Source organism: Plutella xylostella, chromosome 5 (genome assembly GCF_932276165.1).
Source record: "Plutella xylostella chromosome 5, ilPluXylo3.1, whole genome shotgun sequence".
Taxonomy (NCBI): Eukaryota; Metazoa; Arthropoda; class Insecta; order Lepidoptera; family Plutellidae; genus Plutella; species Plutella xylostella.
This window is the reverse complement of record NC_063985.1, coordinates 3,064,026-3,082,642: the sequence shown is the minus strand read 5'-3', so window position 1 is coordinate 3,082,642 and position 18,617 is coordinate 3,064,026. Positions and strand designations below refer to the sequence as shown.

Sequence of the window (18,617 nt, the reverse complement as noted above, 5' to 3'; positions counted from 1 at the left end):
TGGGGTCGGATGGCCGTGTGTGAGATGTCCCCACATATTTATTTATTTATTATTTTTTATATGTCTATAACATGTTAACGATGATCTGATTTTTAATTATGAGCTGGCTACAATACCCGAATCCTGATTGTATAATTATATGATTTATGGTTTCTTTTTCACAAACCCTCCCGCAGTTCAGAGCTACAGTATTTCTCAATGCTGATTGGGTTTTGCCTATCCGCTGGGGTGGGGGCAGTGGGCACCCCGTGCTACGGACTATTCTAGGATCCAACCAACTTTTATCCTGTATTACATTTTATTTTTAATTCAAATACCTCTAGAAATGTTTCGAAAGCAAAGTGAAACTTACCTGTATTAAGTATACGAATATTATATTCTTTACTTACTTTTACTTAAAAGGTTTGAGGCATTATTGATCTTCATTGGCACATCATTATCTGATGGATGTGACGATCCATTATAAAAAACTAACTGGCCTTTTTACGTATGATTTACACCGAAACCAACTTAAATTATAAGGATATCCAATGCAAATATAGTCGAGTGGGCATGAAATCGGACATAAAGGTTTATGAAACAACTGAAATACCGTACTTATTACGTGTTCCTTATAACGAGACGTTAAATTGCTAACTATTTGCAATCGAGACCATTTCTATTTTCATGTTATTATCTACCATATAGTTTTTTTTTGCGACCGAATGGCGTAGTGGTTAGTGACCCTGACTACTGAGCCGATGGTCCCGGGCTCGATTCCCGGACATACACTCTGGCGAAAAGTGGGTTCTGCAATGCACCTCTGCCTACCCCGCAAGGGAGTACATTAGTACAAGGCGTGAGTGCGTGTTTTTTTTTTTTTTGTTGGTGGACCGTCAGTCACAGACAAAAAATACATGGTGTGCAAAAAGCCAAACAAAACAAGCGTTGTTGGAAATAAGTTATTGTTTGTGGCGTACTCACCACACATAAATATATATATTATAATATTTAATTATTTACCTATTACAAATATTTACACTTACAATATACAAAATAAGAAATAAAATTATAATCTAAAAATATCTATTTATATACCTACACCTATATTATTATATTATACAAAACATTATCTATCTATATCATAATTACCTACACACAAATACACGACAAAATTATAACAACTTATTTTTGTTGTCAGTGGTTAAAAATGTGATACACACTTTGCCGTTTTTATTATGCGCTTACCCGCGAATTCTGTGCGCGCGAGCAAGCGCGCATCAGTCGCCAGTCGTGAACTACACCTCCGCGGCTATTACATTATTTGTTTGCGCTCTCGCCTGTTACGCGAATATCAACCGTATGCCTTTGTGATAAGGACTATTGACTGTTCGTGTTTCGTGTATCTTGTGTAAAAACTGTTCGTTAACTTATCTAAAAACTATTTGTGCTTTCTTCTTTCACACCTTCTATCTTTCTATCTTTCCTGTGTGTGTTATTGTGACGATAATAAACTGTTAACATTAATTTGGAGTTCGGACTTTAATTTAAATCGTCGCACCTCAACATACCTAAATTGGTGACCCCTTTGTTGGACAGTGAAATATAAAGAAGATGACGGACAGTGAAGCAGATACTGCAGAGTCGCAGCCACCTACGCCGCGCGCGAGGAAGCGCGCCCCGGTGACCGCGGTAGACCAGCCCGACGTGTGCCGAGTGGGCGTAAAGGTACCCCCGTTTTGGCCAGAGAAACCGGCGATTTGGTTCGCACAACTCGAGGGCCAGTTCGTTATTTCACGAATAACGGATGACACCACGAAGTTCTACCACGTCATCGGGCAGCTAGAGCACCAGTATGCGGCAGAGGTCGAGGACATTATCACTTCGCCTCCCGACACCGACAAATACGAGAATCTGAAGTCGGAGCTTATCAAGCGGCTGTGCGTCTCCAAGGAGAACAAAGTGAAACAGCTGTTGATGCACGAGGAGCTGGGCGACCGCAAGCCCACACAGTTCCTGCGTCACCTGCGTCACCTCGGTGGTCCTGACGTTCCAGAGGACTTCCTCAAGACCATATGGACCAGCCGACTCCCCAGCAGCATGCAGACAATCGTGGCATCCCAGGCGACCTCCAGCCTCGATGCGCTAGCTGAGCTAGCGGATCGCATCCACGACATCGTGCCAGGACACCACGTCTCAGCCGTGGCCAGGTCAAGGCCAACGTCGGAAATGGAGGAGATGGCGAAGCAGATCGCAGCGTTGACGAAGCAGGTCAGCGCACTCACTGCCCACGTCCACGGCGACCGATCCCGATCCCGCGACCGACGACCACCGCAGCGACGTGACCGCCGATCACCTTCGACGCGTTCCCAGTCCAGCTACCGGAAGCATCCGATCTGCTGGCACCACTGGAGGTTCCGGGACCAGGCGAAGCGGTGCATCCAGCCCTGCGACTTCACGGCGGGAAACGGCCAAGAGGGCCGGAAGTAGCGACGACCGTACCCTCCAACGCCAACGCCACAAGTCGCCTCTTCGTGACAGACCGTCGATCTGGACTCCAATATCTGGTCGATACCGGAAGTGACTTGTGCGTCTTCCCCAGATCGGCACTTCGTGAGCGCCGCGCAAAGACTTCATACGAACTGTGTGCCGCTAATGGTTCGACCATATATACCTACGGATCAGTGCACCTTACGCTTAATTTAGGTTTACGCCGTGATTTCAACTGGACGTTCACAGTAGCTGATGTTACCAAACCCATCATAGGTGTTGACTTCTTATCATTCTACAACCTTGTGGTAGACATAAGAAATCAACGCCTATGTGACAACACCACTAGTCTTTGTAGTATAGCTTTACCTGCTGATGATAATGATTCTTGTGTTTACAGTGTGAAGGTCTCGACTGGCGACTCCAGGTATCATGTTATTCTTGCTGAGTTCCCTGACATTACACGGCCAGCCGGCTCACCACGCACACCTAAACACAACACACAACACCACATCCGCACCACCCCAGGTCCTCCAGTGTCGTGTTCCCCGCGCCAACTCGCCCCGGACAAACTTAAAATTGCGAAGTCGGAGTTCGAGGCAATGTTGGCGAATGGCACGGCTCGTCCCTCCGAGAGTCCTTGGGCGTCTCCTCTTCACCTGGCGCCGAAGAAGGACAACGGATGGCGTCCTTGCGGTGACTATCGGGCGTTGAACGCCAGAACGGTACCGGACAAATACCCAATCAGGCACATCCATGACTTTTCTCACAGTCTGTCGGGGTGTACGATCTTCTCCACCCTGGACCTGGTTAAGGCCTATAATCAGATCCCAGTTTTCCCAGGGGATATTGCGAAAACCGCGATCACTACACCCTTGGGACTCTTCGAGTTTCCGTTCATGACGTTTGGCTTACGGAATGCAGGTCAAACTTTCCAGAGATTTGTTGACGAACTGACTCGTGGCCTAGATTTTTGTTATCCATTCTTGGACGATTTTTTGATCTTTTCCAGGACCCAGGAAGAGCACGAGAACCACTTACGCCAAATATTTTCCAGGCTGCAGGAATACGGCATGCTCCTGAATACAGCGAAGTGTGTTTTCGGCGCACCTGAGGTAACATTTCTAGGCTACACGATCAACAAAGACGGCACCAAACCTCTGGAAAGCAAAGTGCAGGCAATAAGGGAGTTTCCTGTACCAACCACGGCGAGGCAGCTCAGGCGTTTCCTGGGAATGGTAAATTTTTATCGTAGATTTTTGCCCAATGCTGCCCTCACTCAGGCTCCCCTTAACGCTTTGCTGACCGGTTCCATAAAGGCATCACAGCCCGTCGACGTGAGCGGAAACTCGCTGAAGGCCTTTAGCGACATCAAGGACAGCCTCTGTAGCGCAGCGCTACTGGCTCATCCGGATACGCAGGCCAAACTGAGTCTAGTCACGGATGCGTCTGATTCGGCGATGGGCGGCGTTTTGCAGCAGTACAAGGATGGGATTTGGCAGCCTCTAGCATTTTTCTCCCGCAAATTGAGCCCTACGCAGGTGAAATACTCACCCTACGACCGGGAGCTCCTTGCGATTTACGAGAGCATCAGATACTTTCGGCATATGCTAGAGGCCAGGCACTTCACCATCTATACTGACCACAAGCCGCTGTGTTTCGCTTTCCACGAACGGAAGCGTAACTGTTCGCCACGTCAGTATAGACACCTGGACTTCATATCTCAGTTCACCACCGATATCCAGCACATTGCTGGCAAGGATAACGTGGTGGCTGACACGCTCTCTCGTGTTGAGGAGCTGCAAAGTCCAGTCAACGGTGAAGTATTAGCCGAATCCCAAGCTTCAGACATGGAGCTTATCCAGTTGCTGCAGGGTGAAACATCACTTCGGCTAGCAAAGGTACCAATTCCCGGGTGTCGTACTGAATTGTACTGTGATATCAGCACACCGACCCCCAGGCCATTCGTACCTAAGCCTTTGCGTAGGGCCATTTTCGACTGCCTACACTCGATGAGTCACCCTGGAGCCAATGCTAGTGCCAAACTTGTAGCACAGCGCTACGTTTGGCCACTGATGAGGAAAGACTGCCGCGAATGGGCTAAGGCATGTCTAGACTGTCAGCGTTGCAAGGTTACCCGACATGTGTCCGCGCCTTTGGGCACACTTGACGTACCTGCAACGCGATTTAGACATGTCCATATAGACCTCATCGGCCCTCTTCCTCCTTCCAACGGATACCGGTACTGCTTGACAGCCGTCGATCGCTTCACGCGATGGCCGGAAGCTGTCCCAATTACCGATATCACAGCGGAATCAGTGGCTAAAGCGCTTCTAGCTTGCTGGATATCCAGGTACGGCTGCCCAACCTCCATCGTTACCGATAGGGGCCGGCAGTTTGAGTCTGCTCTCTTCCAGCACCTGTCCAAATTTGTCGGTTTCCAGCACCGAAGGACCACCGCTTATCATCCGCAGTGTAACGGGTTGGTGGAGCGTTTTCACCGGCAGCTCAAGGCTGCAATCATGTGCCACGCTGACACCACCTGGACCGAGTCGCTCCCACTTGTTCTACTCGGCATAAGGAGTGCCTTCAAGGACGACCTCCAGAGTTCCTCTGCCGAGCTGCTGTATGGCGAACCATTACGTCTGCCGGGTGAGTTTTTCAATTCAACAGCAATTGGTCATACCACCGATGTGACTGAATTCGCCGCCCGACTCAAGTCATTCGCCAACAAATTGCGACCAACTCCAACTTCGCACCACAGCAACCCCAAAACTTTCGTATTTAAGGATCTCGCCACTTGCAGCCACGTATTCCTCCGAGAAGACGCGCTGCGAGGCTCACTCCAACCCGCATACACGGGCCCGCACGAAGTCTTGGAGCGCATCAGTGCCAAAGTTTTAAAATTAAATGTCAAGGGCAAAGCCGTTACAGTATCTGTAGACCGCCTTAAACCAGCCTACATACTGACGGACTCGGACACCCTTGACCAGCAACCTGACGTCACATCTGCACCTGCACCTGACGTCACGCCTGCATCTGACGTCACACCTGCACCAGTACCGGACGTCACTCGTGCATCTCCACCTCAACCTCCGATCAAAACCACTCGTTCTGGGCGGAGAGTCCGGTTCCCCGATTTTTATCGCCCGTAACCCGGTCTCTGGAGGGGGGTGATGTGGCGTACTTACCACACATAAATATATATATTATAATATTTAATTATTTACCTATTACAAATATTTACACTTACAATATACAAAATAAGAAATAAAATTATAATCTAAAAATATCTATTTATATACCTACACCTATATTATTATATTATACAAAACATTATCTATCTATATCATAATTACCTACACACAAATACACGACAAAATTATAACAACTTATTTTTGTTGTCAGTGGTTAAAAATGTGATACACACTTTGCCGTTTTTATTATGCGCTTACCCGCGAATTCTGTGCGCGCGAGCAAGCGCGCATCAGTCGCCAGTCGTGAACTACACCTCCGCGGCTATTACATTATTTGTTTGCGCTCTCGCCTGTTACGCGAATATCAACCGTATGCCTTTGTGATAAGGACTATTGACTGTTCGTGTTTCGTGTATCTTGTGTAAAAACTGTTCGTTAACTTATCTAAAAACTATTTGTGCTTTCTTCTTTCACACCTTCTATCTTTCTATCTTTCCTGTGTGTGTTATTGTGACGATAATAAACTGTTAACATTAATTTGGAGTTCGGACTTTAATTTAAATCGTCGCACCTCAACATACCTAAATGTTTAATTTAATTTCAGAAGACAAGCACGACGGCGGGACTAGTTGGATAAGGAAGGAGTTCTAGGACAGAATTGATAATTTGATTACTACTTTCTGTGGTACCTTTGTACCTTATAAGCATAAGATTAGCCAAGTGTGGTTCCCGGGATAAAGGGTTTTAATAGAAAGACGGAAGAAAATACGGATAGGCAGACGGACAATATCGTGATCCTATATGCATTCAATGTTTACGTTAGAGGTACAGAACCCTAAAAAGTTATAGACATTAGAAATATGTTCTTCTAAAACTTCTTTTCTACGATAATCTATATAAAAACCTATATTTTTTCAACAAAATCAGTTCAGCAGTTCAAATTTAAGCGACTTTTTTTATATCCAGGCGGTTTATCTCGGCTTTGCTAACTAAACTAAACTAATCAATGTTTACGAAGACAAATGAACAGTGCACAATACCGATGATAATGAATGATAAACATTAAAACAACAACATATTTTACTAAAACAAAAGAGTGCTTCATATAATGCTAAACGCCGTGTGAACTGCGATACAGCGGATGTGAGTCGTCATACAGCGGTCATATTCATATCATTAGTTAAAGCTATTTATTCATCGCGGTGCCTCTATGACTACAATGACCATTTTTAGTGTTTGCGACAACACGACGTGTCGGTTGAAGGGTTAACAAAAGAAAATTAGGCAGGTCTGTAAGTAGTAATTATGTGCATATACCTATTTTTATTATTGTTCAGATTACCTATCCTACATGTTCCGTATTATTATTATTATTTTGTACTTACCTAAAGGTACTTATTATAAACTTATTTGGACATAAGTAATTTAATCCACAGTAGTGTTACGTAGAGGTTACGTACCTTTGATAAAAAATACAGTAATATTACGTTTATCGGTCATTATCATTATCGGTTTTAATAATAGTTAATATTATATAGAACATAATACATACCTACGTATTCTTATACTATAAGTACGTTAGTATTGCCGAGTTGCAGAAAGGGACTTTAAGCTAATGTCGACATTAAATCTATGTCTGTCTCTTTCTGTCCGTATACTGTCAAAGCAAGGCAACAATACATTTAATGCCGACATTAACTTAAAGATCCTTTCTGCAACTCAGTGTATGTTATCTATATGATAATGATAACCCACTCTGGAGTGGTACTCAATAATAATAATATGCAGATCAGAAAATATCTTGATACGCAATGACCGCACAATTTTTATATAGGATAGGTTGCTTTGTTATGGCGCGGCCACCAGACAGTCGAGGTCTCAGGTTTGAACCCCGGCTTCGGATCTTCGATGTTATGTATTCGATATCGTTAGTTGACGCAAACAACACTACACAGTACACACTTACTACTTTCATAAAACCACAATGCCTTGTCGTCCGAACCATACTCATATTGCTTAGAGTGTCAGAAACATTTATGTATCTTTAGATCACATGAAATTGCTGTGTATTGTGTTAGATTGTCAGCCGCGGACATAAGTATAGTGCGACAAACTTATCTGTTCCGGTGAGAGCGAACTAAATTGATCCATACTTATCTCATTAAGTAATTAATAATTGATTATATGTAATTATATTGATATAATATTAGATGGGTTTATTAAAACCGCAAGGGCGAATTACCACTACCGGCAAACTTAAAACATAATAGAATGAAGAAATATTAGACATTTATCTAAGCTCTCACCGGAACAGATAAGTTTGTGGCACTGTAGTCCGTTGCGACATTGAGTCCGCAACATTTGAATACCCGAACGATTAGGGAAATAACAGCCAATGAACTTAAGCATAACTTGTTGCTGTAGACTGTACTGAGCTACCAATAGCAACCAGTCAATAAAAGATGGCGACAATTTAAATAAACACATAAACTGAAAAATGTAATTTTCTAAAATTACACATTACAAGGCGGGCGAGATAACTAGACACCTGGGTTAAATGACATTTGTCTTTAGTACTGAGTGCAAAAAAAGTAATATCGATAATCCCAAAAATATTTCTTTTCATCCTCTTTGCTTTCAGTATTTTTATAACTAAGCTCGGAAAAATAATAAACCTCGCCAAACTGCGCAGTTTTAATGAACTAATTTTATAAAGAAAATTGTTGCGAGAACGTAAACATAATATACCTACATGTAGCGCCCCGATATTTGAAATTATTCTGGTTATCAAAAAATACCTTAGTATACCCTTTTTGCAATACCCTCTATATGTCCTGGCTGTCCACGACACAGGCCTAGCCTAGTGTGGTAGCCCTTGTTATATCACCACTTAATTTTTACCAAATACTGCAACCTATTTTTTTTTTACTTTCGTAATCTTTAGTTTAAATAATTATTTTTTTCATTTTAAGTATTCAAGTTGTTACCTACTTGTTAAAGTAGTAACAAAAAAGTATGCAATAAAAAATATTTATTGTTAATCGTCTGATAATTCTTATGCTAACGCTACAAAAGGACGAGAGCGGGACCTCGCGCGGGGAAGAGGGAGTGGGGTAGATTTTTGGGCCAGGTTTCTAGAAAAAATGAAAAAAAAATGATTGACCACTTTTCGGATGTGCCGGTTAAAACCCTGTAGGTATGTTGCCTACCCATCGGATATGTGCGTTACTTGTCTAGGTGCACTTGAACCAGGGACATCCTGTATGTTGAACATACCCACCGGCGAGCACTCTAACCTGTTGACATAAATATTTTACGAGTAGTAAACAATTCCAGATGTTGCTAATATTCCCATTTAATGGCACCGGTCGTTGTTATAAGTACGTCTTTGATTTTAGCTTCGTAAATGTGATTGAGACACAGTCTCACTCGTCATCTATCTGGGTATCTACATCTAGTATGTACGAACTTAAGCTGTATACGTAAGTTACCTAGTACATACCTAGTAAAGTATTAAGGTGAGTCTACACCTTGTGGGCCTTGTGGCGTCGTACTCAACGGACGCATCGCTTTTAGTATTCTTGTGCGTATAGAAATACAGACAAGTGTGTCCACTTCATCGGCATTGCCGACGCCGTTTCTCCATACGATTATGAAAATCTTATGTTACGTACGATAGAATAGAATAGAATATTGCTTTATTGATCATCACATAAATCAGACGATAGGTGGACGCTTTACGTTTATGTTATCACACAAAAAATAAATAAAAAAAACACGCACTCACGCCTTGTACTAATGTACTCCCTTGCGGGGTAGGCAGAGGTGCATTGCTGCACCCACTTTTCGCCAGAGTGTTATGTTAGTCCCAATGTAATAGGGGGCGGGCCTATTGCCATTTTACGGGCACATCCAAGACCTGAGAACAAATATCTGTGTTTAAACAAATATCTGCCCCAGCCGGGGATCGAACCCGGGACCATCGGCTCAGTAGTCAGGGTCACTAACCACTACGCCATTCGGCCGTCAATGTTATAACATAAATGTATTATTGTTTTTCCACAACTCTAGACTGTTATTAGAGGTAGCTATTGATAGCATAATGTCTGAATGTCTGGATTATACTTGAGATGGATTACCTCAGAGAAGAGTAAACACGTTTGGGCATGATTGCGCGGCTCTTTATGTAGATTTCATATTTCCATTGAAAAATTCACCGCACGAATACTGTGTTATTTTTTTAGGCGGAATTGAATACCTCTGTCTACTCGGATTGGGACTAAGCTTACGTTACTTTACATACGTTTGGTGGATGACTGGGTTGTTTGTTCGTTATTGTATTTAAGAAGGAATCGTTTTCGCTATGATGATTCCTGTGACGTTTTTAGCTTTACGGTTTTATAGATATCACATATAAATTAATTATATTGTCTACTGACTTATTGTATGGGTGGTATCCAATGAACATAGAACAACGCGGACTCGGGTGTACCCTCATACTCAATGCCAATGAATGATTTCTCAATAGTATTTGTGCAATTCGGAAAATTGTGACTTGTCACAGGAATCATCCTAGCTGAAACGAGGTATATAGGTAAAATCACAAAAGGAACCTACACAGTGTAAAATCAGAAAAAAAATAATAGCAAATTTAAAAATACAATATTATTATTGATCCAATCCTGAGTCAGTAGGCTATTAGTAGATATCGATAATAAACGTCCTACAGGGTGCTCTAGAGAACAAGAGGGTTACTCTATACTGAGGAAAAACGAAGGAACGAGAGCTGTCGTGCAATCTTCACGCTTAATACAACGAGATAGAGTTGTGGCTCGCGCAGCAGCGCACTTTGTTTTTCGTCATATAGAGTGACCCCTAGCAGTTAATATTAAAGACCCGACTATTGCAATCAGCGGAGGCTGACTTGTTCAATTTAGTTTCCATTTCACTGCGTCCAATTCTGCGGTCTAGTTGGGAAAATAACTCTTAAGCTTTATTCGTCGTTTGGTGAACCGCAGGGTTGCTCTTGGTTTACAAAAACTAAGGAACTAAGTGCCAATTTCTCCATAGTCGGTTATCTAACCGACCAGTTATTTAACCGACGGTTAATCAATTATGCGTCATCTCCATATAAAATTCTTGACAGATGTGTCAAAATTCAACCACTAATACCTGGTTATGCTCTAACCGACTATGGAGAAATTGGCACTAATACAACGAGGTAGAGTCGTGGTTAGGTTAGCTGCAGCACTCTGAAACTTCGTATGACTTAAGCTAGAGTGACCCCCATATACAATACATATACAGGGTGTTGCAAAAAGGGTATACTAAGCCGAAAGGGGGTGACTCAGAGGGTCATTATGAACAACTTTTGTTCTACGAGATTTGGAAATTCCCGAAAAAAAATTATTCGGTCTCCAAAAGTCACGTGACCAACAAAGTTTCTATGGATTTTTTTTCATGAATTTTCAAAAGTCGTAGAACAAAAGTTGTTCAGAATGACCCTCTGAGTCACCCCCTTTCGGCTTAGTATACCCTTTTTGCAACACCCTGTATATGTATTGTATATGGGGGTCACTCTAGCTTAAGTCATACGAAGTTTCAGAGTGCTGCAGCTAACCTAACCACGACTCTGCCTCGTTGTATTAAGCGTGCAGACTGCATGACAATTCTCCCTATACTGCGATCATGACATTGAAGCCTTGAGGATTTGAGGATACTCGTAGCTTAAATTGTTCATTTGGTGTTGTGGTATCAAAAGGCGTGTGCAACTGTGCATGTATGTGGGTTAGATTACCTCAATTTGAAGATAGATAATTAATTAATTACTTATACATATTTATCTTTGATTGTAACTTACTTTTCTTTGGACCAACGCTTCTCAAACTATAGGTCCTGTCTGTTTTCGGCTCTCTATATGTATAGAATAGATACTCTCAATATTGAGATGCTCAAATTTCGAAACGAGCGACTTTCAAAGGAAGCAGCTCGCTGACGCCTTGAAAAGGTGCATTCAAATATCTTATCTAGAATTATTAAGACCAGGTACGTTTTATTTAAAAATAATGAGGCACCAGTTCGCTAGAACTGTTTTTTCGGTGAAAAGCCATTGTTAAAACGTTTATATTGTAGTCCTGAAAAATAATATTCAGGACGCTCGGCATTGTTATCTCGCCTCTTCGAATACTATTGTTATTCAAATTTAGTTAGCGTTAAAACTGACCTGTAAATTTTGTGATAAATGTATAGGTATTACAAACTATAATGACAATAGTGTCTGCGCTTGAGTAATAGAATGGTTCAGTGCTCTTAAACTTTTTCGTCCATTGTGCCATACAAATCTTCTTATTTTATTTGAATATTTGATTGAAGGTCTGTTAATATCTGCATATAACCTAGCCAAATAGAAATTATATTTTTATAATAGATATTAGTCTTGGAGCAAGGAACGAACGTAGAGACTTTTATTTAAGTCTGTAGTTATTGAGTATACAATGTGGTACTCTAAGCTTGACCAGCGTTAGTTAAAGAGTTGTAGACTAATATCACAAAAAAATTATAATACTTCAGGCATATGTGGCCTATGTATTTTAAACCCAATAATCAACAATTATCCTTACTAATATTATAAATGCGAAAGTAACTGTGTCTGTCTGTCTGTCTGTCTGTCTGTCTGTCTGTCTGTCTGTTACTCTTTCACGCCAAAACTACTGAACGGATTTGAATGAAATTTGGTATACATACGGTCTAGACCCTGGGAAAGAACATAGGCTACTTTTTATCCCGGAATTCCCACGGGAAAACCCTTTTAAGGCGAAGCGAAGCGCGCGGGAACAGCTAGTATAATATATAAGAAGTCATTAAAGCTAAATTGAGTTTTACTCGTCTCGCACCTCCCAGGGCGCTGCGGTGGCGGCGGTGCGCGAGTTAAGGTCCATTCACACATATCACTGAACTGCGCCGGACCTGTGCCGGCACTGAAGCATCACTGATATGTGTGAATGGTCCTCAAGGCGGTTCCTAAACTGCCCCGCATCACGCTGTATCTTGCGTGAATGTGTGACTGAATGTTGCGTGTAAGTTTAGAAAACACGCACAGTCCAACAAACAGAACATGAATCTACGTGCGATTTTGCGTTCACAAAATTCACGCAAAACTCGGAGAGAGATGCGGAGAAGTGAGAGATTCGCCTAACAGTGAATGAATTGTAACCACATTGGTTTCCACTGGGGAAATTTAGCAATGAAAATGTCACTCCATAAGTCTATTTACATTTGATGAAAGCATACGTGAAACATATTACATTAAAAACATGTTCATAGGACACGCCGGGTTGTGAACAGGTAATGATGGTTAGCCTTGTTGACTCCTCTTGGTCGATAGGGTTTTGGTTTCGAGAGAATAAATGTATAATTAGTGTTTTTAAAAAAATCGCGGGTTCGGAGGGTTATTCCATCGTTACTAAAAACTGAATGGACAACATAGAGAAGTGATTCACGCAGATTTTTAGCCAGCCCTAAAAATCTGCGTTTATCATAAACTAGAATGACCCTTCATATTGAAACATCTGAAAAATAGGGGGGTATTCACAAAGCAGAAACTTTTTTTCTCATTTTGCTGCCTTTTTCATATGACATGAAGCAGTATGGGCATAAATGGATTCCCATTTGTAATCGGCTTATCGATTTTTATCTCTCAAACGAATAAAAAAGTATGAAAAGCCGCAGACACTTTTATTATTATTACAAATGTACAGTCAATAATAATATGTTTTATACATATTTGTCGGGTATGTGTTTTAAAAAGGTAGCTTTTCATTTTAGAGCCTATAAACTAAGAAGTTAGCTTGTTTCGTTAACAGTTCATCTCTATTACGAGTACCTATATTGTTTGTATCGGCCGCTTATGATTCACCATTTAGACGCTGGCCGAGCCTAGGCCAGCCCGGGCAAACCTTACTTACGAACTACATGTCAAAATGTTGGTACCACTTCTGATTAATTATTGTTGGATTTTGGGAAGTTTTTAACCGACTTCGAAAAAGGCAGGAGGTTCTCAATTTGTCTGTATGTATTTTTTACTGGAAAAAGTCGCATCAAAATGAGGCTTCGGTACTGACCTGAATCAGTGAGAAGTTTCCCCTTCAGCTCGACGTCAGCCTCCGCGGACGTGGCTCCATAGTTCTTGTAGCTCTTGCTGGCCTCGTCGAACTTCGTCACCTTGAACCGCTCCGACATCTTCCCTCTCACTCACACACTTCGAAACAAGAACACACACTCACAAGTCACACTATAGTGCTACACTTTGAGAACTACTGGTCCATTGTTAGATATGGTTCTGATATGTTCCGTTAGCGCCGCCTGAAATGAAAATACCGGTTGCGAATGTGTGTTTAGGATTATAATCCTGTGTAAGTAAAGGTATAGTTAGTTTACGTGATCTGTTAGTTTTGGTATGATCAGTTGGTGAGGTAAAAGTTCTGTTTAATTAAAGTGTTAGTAAACGAGGATTAATTGAGGTACTCTGCGGAGAGTTTACCTTATGCCTATATTAATATTTACTGAAAAGCAATAAAAGATTTGGTTATTTCGACGTACCGCCTAAGCTATCATTCGTAGAAATCGTTATTATACTGTAAATAGGTATTCGAACCGCTCGTTGAATATTTTTTTAATCAATTCAAGGGAAATAATTCTGTAAAAAAGTCAGCTATAGCCGCGAGATTCGTTTGCTTTAAAACATTTCCCTTAAAAGACTCCATACCCATAGTCCCTCAGCATTCTTCCCTTCAAACCAATTATATTAGCCAAATCAATTCTCGAGACTTACGAAAAGCAACACTTTTTTTTTAAAGATGATGACAATATTTTTTTGCAATACAGAGTATATATTATTATCTAGTCAATCAAGTCGAACTGGTTTTCAACTACACGTACCTAAAGCTAACACTAACTATAGGCAAAATAGTTTCTTTGTACGGGTGAGTAGACAGTTCAATGCTATGGCAAATGAGATTGACTTTTTTAACTGTAGTTTATTATCGTTGAAAAGAAATTTGGCATCGGAGTACTTTGGTTCCCAGACAAACGATTAGCTTGTGTATTCTTTATTAAAATAAGTTCTTATTCTCACTGTCAGCGTAATTTAATTCTTGTAATTGCTAATTGCGTAGTTTTACGAAATGTGTAAATTAGACTTACCATAACTGTTTTTCTTTTTGTAATAATTTACTACCATATGCGAAAACTATTAAATGGCTCCTAGATGCATCATATAAATGTAAACTAGTTTAAGATAGCTGTAAGTTTTCCGAATACGATAAAATAAAATAAATAAAAAAAATCTATGTCTTTGTGACTTGTAAACTGGACACATTCGCGCGCAGTGAAAAAGTTCCAGTGACAATAGTACCAACCAAATCACTCACTCCTAAAGCAAAAGTTAAGGGCCTTAAGTACCACAAAAACTTAGACAGTATTTAACAGGTGTTTAGCGCTGTCAAACGCCTACAAAAGCTATCAAATTTCGTTTTAAACACTTGTTAAACAGTGTTTAAAGATTTTTGTGGTAGTACAGTAAATGTAAAAAAAAATGGTACCATTTGGTGTCGGCATTTTGTGAGTGGAGCTTTTTCATAGATCGTGAGTGTATTTGATGGTCACAATGCGTGAAATGTGCACTCAGGTTCCCTATGAAATAAGCTTATTTATATTTTTATAAACTATCACATTCTTACGTTAACCGTATCTGATCTCTTTCCCCCTCCTATTAAAAAGTCTACAGATATGCAAATAGCTTTTATCCCTCACAAAGACGCCAATTTAATAAAGGTAAAATACACGTACAGCTGCGTTCATAAAGGTTAATGTGTATGTCTGCCAGTACCTATGTGTGTACGGGTGATGTGATCTTATTCATATACTCATCTTATAAAGTGAATGTAGAGATTAATTTGTAAATAAAAATGAGAACTAGGTACCTACGTAGGTATTTAGTTAAAAATACAATGAACCAATGGTCCACCTGATTGTACATTATTACTTTAATAAATTGTGCAATAAAGTATAAATAAATAGAATAAATAAACTATAAGCACAAGTATAATAATAATAAAATAATAATAATAACGACCATTTAGTAAAATAACTTAATCGCAGAATATTAATTATTTTTTGCATTGTTTTTTACAATAGGATTCATAGTCATTAAATTTACATATTTAAATACGACCAAAATATACTTTAATATAAACAAGAATGACTATACATAGAACCTGGATTTTCAGTACATTATTGCATTAGTAAGGCAAACCTAACAACACTCAGTGAAACCCAAGAAAGAATTCCAAAAGAATGAAGCCCACATTTAATAAATTGACAAGTATCGATTTCTCGAAACAATCGCTCGATACCGACACGATCCGGTCACAGTATCAATTGATTCCACTGAAGCTACCAATGATACTACACCATCCACTTTGACTGTCCTTTCTGTACAGAAATCTTCACCCTTTTATCCAAGCAATAGATGCGGGTTTGATTTTTAGTAGGAGACTAATGTATCGGATATGTTGAATAGTACTGGGATGAATTAAAGGTATGTATACATATTGTTCGATTTGTTACAACATGCGTCCTAATGATTGAGTTTGACGAATATTTGATTGAGTTGAATCATATTCCAATATACCCAGACTCGCTTCCCTACCATATCTTTTTGTATTTTTATTAATATAGAGTAACGTTAGGAGAAATACTTTTTATGAAAGTCTCTTCCAAATACATCATCCAACTTAGAGATCTAATTAGTTTTCCTTTTTCTTCTTTAAGATTCCTTATAAATTAAGTTATAAACTTTTGAAAGGTCCCGTCAACGAATAATAAAAAAGAATCATTTTAATATAATGAAGTTTATTTCTTGGAAGTTTTTTTAGTTGAACCGAGATTAGAAAGAAAAGCCAAGACAAAGCGAGTGGCAACTAAGTAAACGTATTTTCCGCAAACAATTTACTTATTAAAACTTTGTTTAAATATCGGTCTGAATGTAGGTATAATCTGAAATCTATAAATAAGTTTACAGTTGAGATTTAGAGCTGCGCGCTAAACGCTACTCACAATAAACACTAAACGTGTGCGTAACTAACAATATTTGTTTCCATTATGTACGATCTACATACGTATTTGTTCACAATACATTCGTTGTGTAGCGCATGAATAGCTGATCTGTCCGTAGTGAAGTCAACAATTTCTTATCTCAAGGCGCACAAAAACCGCGCGTTAGTACCTACATCGCTCCAGGAGTCCTCGACAATACGGTTAGGAGCGTATTATGCACTCGGCAGATTATGAAAGAGAACTTGTTCAGATACTACAATCGATCCGGTATCCAGCCCTTGAATGAGAAACTGTCTCTGAATGAACTCGAATGGGCGATTAGATAGTCCGCGTTTACACTTCTCGTCCTCGAAGGCGACTCACCTACCTGTTTACAGAGCTGGCTTAGCGTATCTAATCTAGTTAGCGGCTGCACTGGCCGTGACGTCACGCTGAAGCCTGTTCCTCCTAAATATCCAACACCAAACCAAACTGAATATTCTAATTTATAAACAAACAGCAATCGAATGTGCCCGAGTAAACAAGTTGTTGATGTTTAAACGAAACGCATCGGACTGTTAATGCAGTAAAGTTGAGCGATAGAGTGCACGCACTCAACAAACTTTTCACTGTATTTCGGGACGTATTATCGGCATAACTGCGTGATGAATAAACCGCACATGTTCGTGGTGTGGGAATCTGTAGATAAGGAGTTGTTTTGAGTTATGTTTATGTTTTTTTTACGGGCGTCGCGTGGGTAGTGTCGGGCGCGGGACGCGGGCGGCGCCTCGGCGACTCAGACTCGTCTGCCGCCGCGCGCCGCCGCTGCGCACTTGCCCTGTGCCCCACTGTACCTAGCTAGTGCTACACTAGCTACCGACAGTACTGAGCGCACGCTACGTCTAATTGCCGAGGGCCGCCCGCTGAAACGCCACGCTTTCCTAGAAAACGTCAACGTAAGTTTAAAGAACCCGACCTGTCGCAATGCTAACTGCATTATTGCACTAGCACATTAAATTTCTTTTCATGCATTTTAATGCGTTTAGGGCTGCGCGGCGGCGGAACTCAGGTGGTGTGATGCGTTTATAGCGCCTCATGTAACTTAAGCTCCAGCGTTTTAAAATATTTCAGCTGTTTCATGAATGAATCATGAGGCGATGTTTGCTCAGCTCATTATTATTATTATTATTAAATACTTTATTGCACAATAATAAAATTATGTACATAGGCGAACTTAATGCTAACAGCATTCTCTTCCAGCTAACCTTGGGTGTTGTGGAGAAAGTTATAGGTAGTGCGAAAGACTGAGAGGAAAGATAATTTTGTAAAAATACCTACAAACACTAGAATACACTTACTTGTATATAATACATGTATAATAAATATATACCTATAAGTTACATACATATACAATACATAAACCTAATACATACTATACTTAACTAAAATAATATTTTATATATATATAATAATATCATCGTCACACTTACATACTACTTACAACAAAACATGTGTATTATATCAGTTAAGCTGATTGTTCTGTTTCTGGAGGTAGTGCAGACGAACCTTAGACTTAAAAGTTTCAATGGACTGCGATTGCCTTATATGTAATGGTAACTGGTTCCACAAGCGAACCGCTGACACGGTGAAAGAATCCGAATACCCTGCCGCATTATGCTCTGGGGTTCGAAAGATCACTACTTGACCGTTGAGGACGGTCAGTAGAGTCGAAGAATGAGAAGCGTTCTGTTAAGTAAGAAGGGGCATTAGGATCATACACTATACCATAGACTAGGGAAACAATATGAGCATTCCTTCGATGACGGATATTGAGCCACTTGAGTTGATTCCGAAATG

At 40.5% G+C, this 18,617-nt stretch overlaps 1 protein-coding gene across 4 annotated transcripts in view; it reads right to left on the bottom strand.

The window, feature by feature from the left end:
* The window catches only part of LOC105391556 (solute carrier family 12 member 6), a 355,094-nt gene extending 337,505 nt beyond the window's left edge, over positions 1 to 17,589 (bottom strand). For 2 of the 4 annotated variants that reach the window (XM_038112940.2, XM_038112938.2), the window contains exons 1-2: positions 17,149 to 17,546; positions 13,787 to 14,027 (exon numbers count right to left, since the gene is read on the bottom strand). In XM_038112940.2, the coding sequence (XP_037968868.2) occupies positions 13,787 to 13,904 (118 nt within the window). In that variant the 5' untranslated portion in view covers positions 13,905 to 14,027; positions 17,149 to 17,546. Of the gene's footprint in view, positions 1 to 13,786; positions 14,028 to 17,148 lie in introns of all 4 variants that reach the window. The other 2 variants (XM_038112934.2, XM_038112932.2) reach the window with 2 other exon arrangements.
* Positions 17,590 to 18,617: the final 1,028 nt, after the last annotated feature.